Raw genomic sequence first — 13,234 nt, forward strand, 5'->3', positions numbered from 1 at the left:
CCAAATTTTATATACTAGCTAGAAGAGTGTAAGTTTCTCTTTTTTTTTATTATAACTATATATACCATTCATCCAGAACCCTGATTAAATACAATGTACCATTCCTCTCACCGTGCCGTATGTACACTACGAATCTATTCATGCTTTGCTAATGTTTCCTAACGTGATGAAATGGAGTGCTACTATTATGGTTGACTCATATAGACGGTGAGGATCAAGGCCACATAGGTATGTATATCTTTGTTAGTACTTTTTTCTTATGACATATAACGAGCTTCGTTATCTCCGCACTATTGGTATATATCAAACTTCTCCTTTCGCGGCCGGTCTTAACTCCTTCATCCTGTGAATAATGCATTCTGGATTCTTCACTAACAATCTTCAATGTATCTTTTAGGTATGTCATCTTCAAAATCGTCTATAAACATCTCCTTCTGCGCTGTTTTTGTTTTCACTTATAAATTGACTCAACATGCATCTTTCCATAGTAGGATCGCTGTCCTTTGCACTAGCTCTTTTCAACTACAGCCTTCCTTTTAAAATCATCACATAACGTAGACTTACATTTGATGACGTTCTTTAATGTTCTATAAAGCATAATCTTGTACTCGATTTTTTATACAAATATAATAATAAAGACGGTTGTGAACACCCATAATTAGACCGTGAATATAAAAACCAATAGCATGCTTTGTCCGTTTACTATATGTGTAATATAAAGAACGAAAATATGCAATGTGTATTCCTTCTTTTTACGAACCTACTACAGAAGGCACCTGGTCCATATGCAATGTATGGTAAGACCGTTATAGATATCTACATGCATGATGTAATCAAATCATAAGCTTGGGGGACTATATGCACATAAAAATATCAAGGTGTAAAAAAACCTTGATATTTACTCGAAAAGCTGAATATCAAGGTATTTGAAAACATCTTGATATTTTATAATAAAGCTGTATATCAAGATAATATCAAGCTTTTTTCTACCCCTTGATATTCCCCTGCAAGCCCAGTGAGGAGGGACGCGTCGTGCCCTTGAGAAGCATTGATTTCTTGTGCTTATATATAAGTCTTCTGTTCAAACTTGCTCATAGATCACAGCCAGATTTTAATAAATCGAAGAATTCTGCAGTACAGTGTAAAATTACTTGATATAGGATATTCTATACTATTTCTACATAGAATATGAGAAAGTTTCATGAATATTTGCCCAGCAAACGTTTATACTATACGTCAAGAAAAAGTATGTTATCAAGCTGACAGCTGCATTCGGTATAAATCAAAACCATTGAGAGACGAAGGAAATCTATGTGGAGGAAAATTAGAGAAGATATATATTATGGTTTATTATTATAAAAGAGAAATACAAAGAGAAAAACCTTTCTATGTAGCGCTGTGAATGTATGAAATATTAAGTATAGTGGAGGCGCTCCTGTACAAAAACGTGCTGAAGAATCAAACAAGGCAAGTTTTTACTAATACGTCTTCAAAATTTCCTCCTTATAGGCACGACACATCCCACCTACATATGTCATCGAATTGTCTTCTTACATAATACATACGCGCTGTGCTTCTTACGGGCACGACACCACCCATCTGCTATAATTAACACAAGAGTGTCAGCTATTATGCTGCTCTGTGTAACATATCATATTTATTATTAGAGCTTGTCATGCCCCGAACATATAAGGAAATAAATTGTCGTGCCTATATCAATTCCCTTCTGTTTATTGTGGTTTGAACCAAAGCCTTGTTTGAGAAATGGCCAAAGAGAAAAGGGAGAAGAAGCCGATGTTTAAATACTAAGACTGCAAAGAGGTTGTGCAGGCGTATAATCACTAAGGGGATGCTTCACAGTTCCAAGTGACACACAGCGTTATTACAATATGCTGTAAGGAAAGAGCAATTGGGGCAACGGTAACGAAGGGTGATGACGCAACTTGAGATGGCGGAAATTGAAACCGCCGCAGCAAGTTACTATTTCGCCAATGGCAACCGGTGGTTGCTACGCGAAGCTCTTGTCAATATTCACCTTTTCTTCGAGATGCCAGAATCTTTGTCAAGTGACAAAGTCCCAAGTGACAAACCTCTACTGGCCAAAGGTAATAGAAAAAATAAAGTCGTGATTATATATGCAGAAATTCTAATACATTTCTCTTTTTGAAAAGCTTTTCGAGAGTACTTTTCCCAAGAAACAGCAAAACCAAGTCTTGCAGGCTTCTATTTGCACGACAAAGACTTCTTCATTGCAAACACAGGTAGAAGCTCGCCTGTTGAAATATGGAAAAAGGACTTTTGTGATGCTGTTCGAAGAGAAAAAATCTTGGTAAAACTTATCTAGAGAACGCGTCCCTGATATGTATGTATTATCTTACGGCTAATACATCACTCCTAAAAGAAAAATTTACAGAAGCAACCTGATTGGTCAGAGATCCTACAAGCACTACTTTGCAACGTGAGTCATAGCCATATCAAACAATAGTTTATAGAAAGAAAAGTGTATCTGATCCATTAACAACATATGCATTACAGAAGGCCGATGATAACAATTGCGCCATAACAACAACCAAGCAAAAAGGGAAGGCGCCCGCACGCTCAACGTTATCAGCAGCCATCACAAAAACAACATCATCATCATCATTATGTCCATCATCGTCGTCATCTGCATCATCAACAGCCTCAAAACGAACTCATGTCACCTCAGACAGTTCAAAAAGCGATTCATGCCTGCTTACTGAAGAAGCAAAGAAAGGATTCGAAGATGCATTTAAAAGCATGGAAAACAGTCACAAATGGGTACCTAAAGAAAATACTCAAGGTGAAAAAGTGTATGAACACTGTTTATGAGGCACTTGTAGACAAGTGTTTGGAATGATTACCATCATTCTAGGGTTATGACTACCGTCATAATGACCAGCTACCCACGTCATCAAAAATCAAAGATTTTATCTGACCACCCCTAATTATATTAATCATTTTCTATCATTTAAGAATAAAACTTAATAACTAAATATATAAAATAAATTAAAAATGTAAAAATTAATAAAGTATTGAACAGCCTGCTTCTAGAAATCAATTTATACATTTAGTCTATTTCTAAAAACTGTTTAACTATTTCATCATATTTATTTTTTCCACAATAATTACTCCATTTAACTAAATCTTTAACTTCTTTTATATAAATATAACCTTTTCTTGATACCCATCCTGATAATTCTTCTCTAATAATTCTTCTTCTTTTTTATTACTTTTTAATGTCATATTAATATGAGATCTTTTTGTTTTTATAGTTTCATCATAATATGGTCCATCATACAATATATCTTTAATTTTTAACTTTTTAGATTATTTTAAAATATTTTTTTTTATATATTCCATACCTTTTCCCAAACAATCTCTTTTTTTAAAATCAATAGATAAAACAACAGCATAATATTTTTCATTTTCTTTTTTCATCTTATTTTTTACATTAAATTAAAATTCAATTTTAATAACTATGTAAAAAAAGTATCAAAATTTTTAAAAAAAATTCTCTATAGAACAAAGGACCTAAAGTTCCTTTAGTGTAGGATAGAATGTATCAAATTTTGTTACAAAATTCTCTACAAGAACACTGTTTATGAGGTAGACAAGTGTTTAATATGATTACCATCATTCTAGGGTTATGACTACTGCTATAATGACCAGCTACCCACATCATCAAAAATCAAAGATTTTATCTGACCACCCCTAATTATATTGATCATTTTTTATCATTTAAAAATAAAACTTAATAACTAAATATATAAAATAAATTAAAAATAAAAAAATTAATAAAGTAGTGAACAGCCTGCTATGTGGAAGATATCATGTATCAGCGTGGTCTCGATTTCAAATATGAACAGTAAGTCTGTATTTTTAGGGTTACAGAATTGTCTGAGTTTTATGCTAACTCTACTGTTACTTTTGTAGCGCCGTGCATTCGTTTATCTTAGATCCAGCCGACGATTATTAGGATGGAATCTTTTCTTCAGATGAGATTACGGATTTATATCGCTCCGGTGATATCTCGCTTCCTGCCCTCCCTGAATCAAGTCACAATATATTTGATGCATGCCAAGAAGCAGTGGCTGGGATCATTGGTGATGACAACGACGACGACGAAAACCACAAGAATGCTGTAGAAAAAAACGGAAAGATCATTGATGCTTTATGGGAAACTGTTGCATACATGGGACCTTACAATCCTCGTACAAGCTACAATGAAGACTGGATACAATGCAGCATCCTTGACTACCTTCATTTATACTGACTTCACAAAATCAATGAAATCACAAGCAATGGTTCAGAAATGGACTATGTGATTAGATTTCGGAGCAATTTGGATAGGCGTCCTGCTATTAGTTGTCTAACTAATTATAATCTACTAGCTGTAATATAGATAATAAAATTGCTATAGTCAGTATAACCATCAGTAGCCGAATCAATTATTGATTTACAATAAAAATAATAAAAATTGAATTTTTTTATTTATATTGGTAGCCTCCCATGAGAAAAAAAAGAGCGATTGTTTAAAGCACATAACAACAAATAAAAATGAACACAACACAACACACTGAACAACTCGATATTGAAATTAAGAATTTAATTAATAATAAATGGACTTTTCTTAATAAATCTTGGCCTGAAATGCAACATAGATTTAATCATAAAACAGCTATTAAAGATATGAAGAATAATACAATAAATGATATAAAGGATGTACTACTTAATAGATTTGGATTTATACCTGAATTTTATTTTCTTACTGTTTTATATGGAAATATTAAATATCCAGGGCTATACCGCGAGATTGAAAAAGGACTTGCATTATTATATCATATGGTATCAGGTGTATCAGGAAAGGATATGCATACTGTTATGCCATATGCAACATTTTATGATTTATATAAGCGGTTCTGGATTACTAACTATAATGAATTGAATAAAAAGGTAAAATAAGATCTAGATGGTATGTTCTCATCACCACATATTTGCATTCTATCAGCAATAATAAACAATCTAGATGGTTTTAAGAATGTTACACTATTTATTGATGGACATGATAGTAAAATAAAGTATTATAAACCAAATGAGTCACATTCACAATTATATTCATATAAATTAAAAGGGCCAGCTGTACGTACATAAGTTATACAGGATATGAATGAAATAATTACACATGTTTCAGTATCTGAAAAATGTGCTATCAGAAATGATGGTACTATGTTTATTAATATGAAACTATATAAAAAAATAAGTGAGGCAGATTGTTTAGGAATGGATGGTGGATATAACTTATTTATACAAAAGTTCAAAGATAATGCGACAGATGCTAGATATAGTTTTTATGATCGTAATTTTTTACATCCCATAAGAAAAGAACCAGGACAAAAGTTAACAATCAATGAGACATACTTTAATAACAAGTTTGGATCATTTCGTTCAGCAATAGAAGCACAGTTTTCTATGTTAGGCTCTAAATTTGAACGATTTAATAATAATCGTGCAGCATTGCAAATAACTGATATAAGATATTATAATATTCAGTTTCGTGTTGCTTATATTCTTACTAATATATGGCGATTTGTAAATAAGTATAATATAGAGGTACAACCACATCATACATTATGGTATGGAAAAGATTTTGAATTCCCAAGTAAGAAAAACAAACTTGACTTAGTATTTTCAAATGAGCAAAAAGTAAATACTGAATATAACGAAATGGTTGACATGCAGCAGAAAGTTCTACAGCTTAACATTAATCAATCAATAGATATGGCTATAGATAGTGAGGACGAAACTGAAAATAATACATCTAAACGCAAGAGAAAAAATCAAAGAGAACAGAGAAATATAGAATATAGTAATTCATATGAAATTGAGAAGATTGTAGGACATGTGTATACTGATAATAAGTACATATTTGAGGTTAAGTGGGTTGGATATAGTGTAAAGGATAATAGTTGGTTAACAGTTGATAAGTTTAATTCCCAGGAAATGCTACATGAATATATGGCCACACATGGTATTCAGCTCTAAATTAATTTCTTACTTATTTGCTTATTAAAAAATCTCATATTGAAACTGACCGTATCAACCTTTCGTTTACTTACCCAATTATATTTATGTTTTATGCATTCATTAGTTATACTTGTACTTATATTAGTATCTGTTGATTTATTTTTGACATCAGTTTCTTTTGTTATATTTATATCATCTATTATAGCCTGTTTTATATCCTTATGCTTTTTAAAATATTCTTTTGGCTATATTTCTTCTACTATTTGCTTGTTTCTCCGTTTATTTCTATTGTATCTTTTTTTCTTTTTACGTTTTGGTATATTATTTGGTATGTTGCAGTCACTGCTTTTCTCTGATTCAGGTGCACTTACATCTATGTATTTATATTTCTCTATATCTTCTGGTAGGTTTTCCCAATCAGTAGTATCATTTATAACATCATCACATTTTATATCATTAAACACATTTTCCCAATGCCTATAATCTGCTGATGGTGGTACCTTTACAGTTGACCATCCTCTGTTTGTTTGTTGAGGTGGTTCATATTGATTGTTATTTTGTATATTATTATTATTATATTTTTCCTCTTGTGTTTTCATATATTTATCTGAATCAGCCAATTCTTGTAAAATCTTCTACGGAGGATGTTTATTAGTTGAAGTTTTTCATCTAAACTAAGGTCAACAAAATATTTAAGACTCACAAAAATTCCTCATGTTTACAAAATTATTATATTTTTAAAATTGAATATAAAAAAAATTGAATTTTAATTAAATATAAAAATATATTACAATAGATAACCAACAAATAGATGAAAAGATTAATAATGAAGTTAACAAAATTATTGTTAATAAGTAGGAACTTTTGGAATATAACTGGCCAATTGTTAATTATAATTACAAGCATCGTACAGAATTAAAACATATTAAAGGTATTGATGATATTAAAAAGATTTTAGTAGATAAACTTGGTTATATAGCTGTTTTTTTCTTTTAGGTTGTTTTATATACTAGCTGTGAATATCCTGGCCCTTATTTTGAAGTTGAAAAAGGTTTATTTTTATTATATCATTTAGTTTCTAGTGTTTCTGGTATTGAAATTAATAAGTTTATCCCGCAAACATCATTTCACAAATACTATAAAAAGTTTTGGATGGATGAAAATAACTATAAAAGGTTAAATAAAATTGTTAATGATTCTATGGAGAATATGTTTTCTTCTTTAACTTTAAGAATTTTATCTTCTTATAAATATAATCCGCCACTTTTTAAACACATAACTTTTATAATAGATGGTTATGATTCAAGAATTAACTATGTTAATACTAATATAAAACATGAAAGATTATGGTCATATAAATTTAAAAAAAATGGAGTTCATACACAAATTGTTAGTGATATTAACGATATGATTTTATATACTTCCAAAAGCGATTATTGTTCTGATAGTTCTGAAGGAAGTATGTTTTTGAACATGAAATTATATAAAAAAATATCTAAACAAGATGTATTAGCAACAGATGGTGGTTATACTTTATTTGTTAATCAGCTTATAGAACTTGGTACGGAAAAAGGATATGATTTATCTTTAAATAATTTTGTTTATCCTATATGCAAAGAAAAGAATGTAGATTTAAAAGCAGAAGAAAGGCATTATAATGATGTTTTTGGTAGCTTCCGTTCAAAAATAGAAGACTAATTTGCTGCAATAGGTAATAAATTTTATAGATTTAATAATAATAAATCTATTGTTAAGATGGACAACATAAAGTTTTATAATCTTCAATTTTGTGTTGCTTGTTTATTGAAAAATATAAAAATATTTAGTGAAAAGTTTAATATTAATATACAAGTACATCATAAATTGTGGGAATCAGATAATTTTGAATTTCCATACGAAGCTAAATTAATAGATTTAGTTATTAGCAATACATCTGAGGCAAAAAATAAATTAGATGAAATGGTTAAATTATAGGAACAGTTTTTAAATAATTTAAGTATAGATAATACTGATATGATTATTGATAATGAATACATCGATGAAAATGATAAAGATGTTTCCAGCGAAGAAGATGTACCTAAGTTCAATGAGAAAAAAAGAAAAAGAAAAGGTAAAGGCAAAGGAACATTAATAGATATAAATAAAATTAGAAATAATTCAACTTCTAATATTTCTTATGAAATAGAATCCATAATAAATCATAAATTTGAAAATGACTCCTATATATTCCTAATTAAATGGAAAGGTTATAATGAATCCCAAAATAGCTGGATATCAATGAAAGATTTTAATGAAACCGATATGTTAAATAACTATATGGAAGTTAATAAATTAACTTAGATAACTCGATACTCTACCCTTCCTAATAAAATATCATAGTTATTTTATTTTATGTAAGATATATTATTTGAGTGTGTATAGTGGATAACGTCGGTTCCTATTATTGTAATAATCTTTTAAGTACATTTGCTAGGTTAAAACTTCCACTGTTGCATATATATATTTTTCTAGATTTTCTTTTTTTTATTCTTTTGTTATTAGTTTTATGTATAAAATCACCATCATTAACAATTATGCATGGTAAATTAGGATTTTCCATTTTTTTTGTAGATTTTTTATTTTTTTTCTTTGGAACATGAAGTTTACTATGTATAGTACAAAGGTAATCAGGTTTAGGTTTATCTCCATTAAGATTAGTATTAATTTTTCTGTGACACATATGGCCATTTTTCTTACCTCTTTTATGTATGTAAGTGCACACATTATCGCTTGTATTAATATACCAAAAATAATTATCTTTAACTTTATTAATTTCTTCATTAATTTTTTTTTATAATCATCTTCTTACTTTCAATATCTTTAACTAACATTTCATCTTCAAAATAATTATGCATAACTTGCTCCATTAAATCTTTAATAGAACAAATCATACTATTCTTATTAATAAGAAGTTCAGTATTTAATATAACCATTTGAATTTTTTATACTAAGTAATATTGGAGGTATTTATTTTTATATTAAAAAAAATTCAGTTTTTTTTTTAAATAAAATTTAACAGTATGCACGATTTCAAACTCCGAGAGTAAAAAAAAAAGTCAGTTAAGAAAAAATTTAAAGAAAATTTATTAACATCGTGTTAATGTTTATTCCTCTACTGTTTTATCCATAGGTTTATACTTTTTAACACCATCTTGGCCACTATTAATTGCATATCGGATAAACGTATGCTGGTCTTGGTATTCATTTCCATACTCATTTTTATATAAGTCCTCGTATATATCCATATTTTCATAATACATGAACTTATCTTCATAATCTTTAACATTCATTGTATATGGATTCCATATGATATGACCTTTGCGATTCTTATCAATATAAATTATATATAAACGGTTAAGTGTTGGCTCTAACTCATATACTAATTTATTTTTATAAAGCATATGGGGCATATAATTACTATTTAATAGTATTGGCATATTCTTTTTTTTTTGTAATTGATTTGGTAAATTTGCCATTAAGTTTTAGTCGTGTTCCTTCTAACATTTGGTTTAAAAATGTTAGTTTGAAATCAGAACCAGTTTCCTCATTATACATAAAGTCATAATCATCATCTTTATAATCTGACCAATCATTGTCTTTACTCATTAGATATGCCCTGTGTCCACCTTGTTCTAACATATCAATGTTATATGTTTTTCCAACATTTGATGGACCAACAATCCAGTATTGTGGTATTTTGTTTTTACTGCTAAACATAGTTTCAATACCAAATATAGACCACATATACAAATCATTTCTAGGAGTATTTTCCATGTCAGCATCATGAAAATAGCTATTAAGATTAGACTTTACTGTATCATATTTCCATAGTAATTCTGGATATATTTCTATTGCCTTTCTCATAGTAAGCTGCTTGTTAATTAATTGATAGCTAAGTAATTGTTGATGCATTTTTCTAGTTTTAATTTCGTAGTTTGGGTCTATATTATAAGCAATATAATTATTTCCTTTAATGCAGTAACTGATAGATTTTTGTGGATTACCACCTGGTTTAATACTTGGAGTGATACCATCAATAGTGAAAAACTTACGTGCAGTTTTAGTATCAAATCGTTCATCTGATTGTATCCATATATGCATATGTTTTTCACCTGTTTCAGGTGCAATTTCATCACATGCAATTGCCTTTTCAATTTTATAACCAATACAGTCATGTTTAGTAAACCATTCTAATATCTGTTCTTTTGTTAAATGGAAATTTTTACAAATATATGTGAACAAGCCCTTAGTGTTTTGAAAGCGGAATTCTTTCTCACCCTGTGAGGTAGCTGCACTAGAAGCGTTATCATTTAACATTACATCAGAAAATTGAGGATTTGAGGATTAAAGGAATCTCATATATGCTCGAATTCTTCCAATGCTTTTATTGCGTGCTTCATCCTTAGTTTTTTTATCTACTTTAGCCTGTTTAAGGTCTTTTTCGAGTTCTGACCTCAGTTGTGTGACAAGAGGGTCATAATCAATATGCTAATGGTTTTCAGCAAGGTGTTTTGCTCTTTCGATTAAGAGCGTCAATGTAATTCCTAAAATAGGAACAAATTCAGCTATAATGGCTAAGAACGCAAGAAGGTTGAGTTGGTTCATGTCGATTGTTGAAAGAATAAAGATAAAAAATATAACAAATATATGTTGCTTTATATTCTGTGGTTTTATTTTTATATTAAAAAAAAATTCAATTTTTATTTTTTTCAAAAATTTAAATGTATGCATGCCAAGACATTCGTGCATGAATTATTTCAATAAAAATTAATTTGGCTATCCTGATATATCTTAGCTAATAAGCCAGCTAGGGTTACTAGATCGCATTAAAATCAACATAACCATAGCTGGTCTCCTCTCTTTGGCCATTTTTAAACAAGGCTTTGGTTCAAACCACAATAAATAGAAGGGAATTGATACAGGCACGACAAGTTATTTCCTTATATGTTCGGGGCACGACAAGCTCTAATAATAAATATGATATGTTACACAGAGCAGCATAATAGCTGACACTCTTATATTAATTATAGCAGATGGGTGGTGTCATGCCCGTAAGAAGCACAGCACATATGTATTTTGTAAGAAGTCAATTCGATGACATATGTAGGAGGGATGCGTCGTGCCTATGAGAAGCATTGATTTCTTGTGCTTATATATAAGTCTTCTGTTCAAACTTGCTCATAGATCACAGCCAGATTTTAATAAATCGAAGAATTCTGCAATACAGTGTAAAATTACTTGATATAGGATATTCCATACTATTTCTACATAGAATATGAGAAAGTTTCATGAATATTTGCCCAGCAAACGTTTATACTATACGTCAAGAAAAAGTATGTTATCAAGCTGACAGCTGCATTCGGTATAAATTAAAACCATTGAGAGACGAAGGAAATCTATGTGGAGGAAAATTAGAGAAGATATATATTATGGTTTATTATTATAAAAGAGAAATACAAAGAGAAAAACCTTTCTATGTAGCGCTGTGAATGTGTGAAATATTAAGTATAGTAGAGGCGCTCCTGTACAAAAACGTGCTGAAGAATCAAATAAGGTAAGTTTTTACTAATACGTCTTTAAAATTTCCTCCTTATGGGCACGACACATCCCACCTACATATGTCATCGAATTGTCTTCTTACATAATATATACGCACTGTGCTTCTTACGGGCACGACACCACCCATCTGCTATAATTAACACAAGAGTGTCAGCTATTATGCTGCTCTGTGTAACATATCATATTTATTATTAGAGCTTGTCATGCCCCGAACATATAAGGAAATAAATTGTCGTGCCTATATCAATTCCCTTCTGTTTATTGTGGTTTGAACCAAAGCCTTGTTTGAAAAATGGCCAAAGAGAAAAGGGAGAAGAAGCCGATGTTTAAATACTAAGACTGCAAAGAGGTTGTGCAGGCGTATAATCACTAAGGGGATGCTTCACAGTTCTAAGTGACACACAGCGTTATTACAATATGCTGTAAGGAAAGAGCAATTGGGGCAACGGTAACGAAGGGTGATGACGCAACTCGAGATGGCGGAAATTGAAACCGCCGCAGCAAGTTACTATTTCGCCAATGGCAACTGGTAGTTGCTACGCGAAGCTCTTGTCAATATTCACCTTTTCTTCGAGATGCCAGAATCTTCGTCAAGTGACAAAGTCCCAAGTGACAAACCTCTACTGGCCAAAGGTAATAGAAAAAATAAAGTCGTGATTATGTATGCAGAAATTCTAATACATTTCTGTTTTTGAAAAGCTTTTTGAGAGTACTTTTCCCAAGAAACAGCAAAACTAAGTCTTGCAGGCTTCTATTTGCACGACAAAGACTTCTTCATTGCAAACACAGGTAGAAGCTCGCCTGTTGAAACATGGAAAAAGGACTTTCGTGATGCTGTTCGAAGAGAAAAAATCTTGGTAAAACTTATCTAGAGAACGCGTCCCTGATATGTATGTATTATCTTATGGCTAACACATCACTCCTAAAAGAAAAATTCACAGAAGCAACCTGATTGGTCAGAGATCCTACAAGCACTACTTTGCAACGTGAGTAATAGCCATATCAAACAATAGTTTATAGAAAGAAAAGTGTATCTGATCCATTAACAACATATGCATTACAGAAGGCCGATGATAACAATTGCGCCATAACAACAACCAAGCAAAAAGGGAAGGCGCCCGCACGCTCAACGTTATCAGCAGCCATCACAAAAACGACATCATCATCATCATTATGTCCATCATCGTCGTCATCTGCATCATCAACAGCCTCAAAACGAACTCATGTCACCTCAGACAGTTCAAAAAGCGATTCATGCCTGCTTACTGAAGAAGCAAAGAAAGGATTCGAAGATGCATTTAAAAGCATGGAAAACAGTCACAAATGGGTACCTAAAGAAAATACTCAAGGTGAAAAAGTGTATGAACACTGTTTATAAGGCACTTGTAGACAAGTGTTTGGAATGATTACCATCATTCAAGGGTTATGACTACCGTCATAATGACCAGCTACCCACGTCATCAAAAATCAAAGATTTTATCTGACCACCCCTAATTATATTAATCATTTTCTATCATTTAAGAATAAAACTTAATAACTAAATATATAAAATAAATTAAAAATAAAAAAATTAATAAAGTAGTGAACAGCC

The 13,234-nt window shown here is 30.7% G+C and overlaps 2 protein-coding genes across 2 annotated transcripts; both read left to right on the forward strand.

Annotated features, from left to right (window-relative positions):
- Positions 1 to 1,948: 1,948 nt before the first annotated feature.
- BDB00DRAFT_879992 (uncharacterized protein) lies at positions 1,949 to 2,956 on the forward strand (the record flags this gene model as incomplete). Its single annotated transcript, XM_053127938.1, has 5 exons — positions 1,949 to 2,105; positions 2,172 to 2,329; positions 2,414 to 2,458; positions 2,536 to 2,799; positions 2,894 to 2,956. The coding sequence occupies 5 exons, from the start codon at positions 1,949 to 1,951 to the stop codon at positions 2,954 to 2,956; spliced, it is 687 nt and encodes a 228-aa protein (XP_052972516.1).
- A 9,262-nt stretch (positions 2,957 to 12,218) lies between these two features.
- BDB00DRAFT_879993 (uncharacterized protein) lies at positions 12,219 to 13,127 on the forward strand (the record flags this gene model as incomplete). The annotated part of the gene is made up of 5 exons (XM_053127939.1): positions 12,219 to 12,276; positions 12,433 to 12,500; positions 12,585 to 12,629; positions 12,707 to 12,970; positions 13,065 to 13,127. The coding sequence occupies 5 exons, from the start codon at positions 12,219 to 12,221 to the stop codon at positions 13,125 to 13,127; spliced, it is 498 nt and encodes a 165-aa protein (XP_052972517.1).
- Between the last annotated feature and the right edge of the window lie 107 nt (positions 13,128 to 13,234).

This window comes from Zychaea mexicana (assembly GCF_025766255.1).
Source record: "Zychaea mexicana strain RSA 1403 chromosome Unknown BDB00scaffold_206, whole genome shotgun sequence".
NCBI classification, from domain to species: domain Eukaryota; kingdom Fungi; phylum Mucoromycota; class Mucoromycetes; order Mucorales; family Lichtheimiaceae; genus Zychaea; species Zychaea mexicana.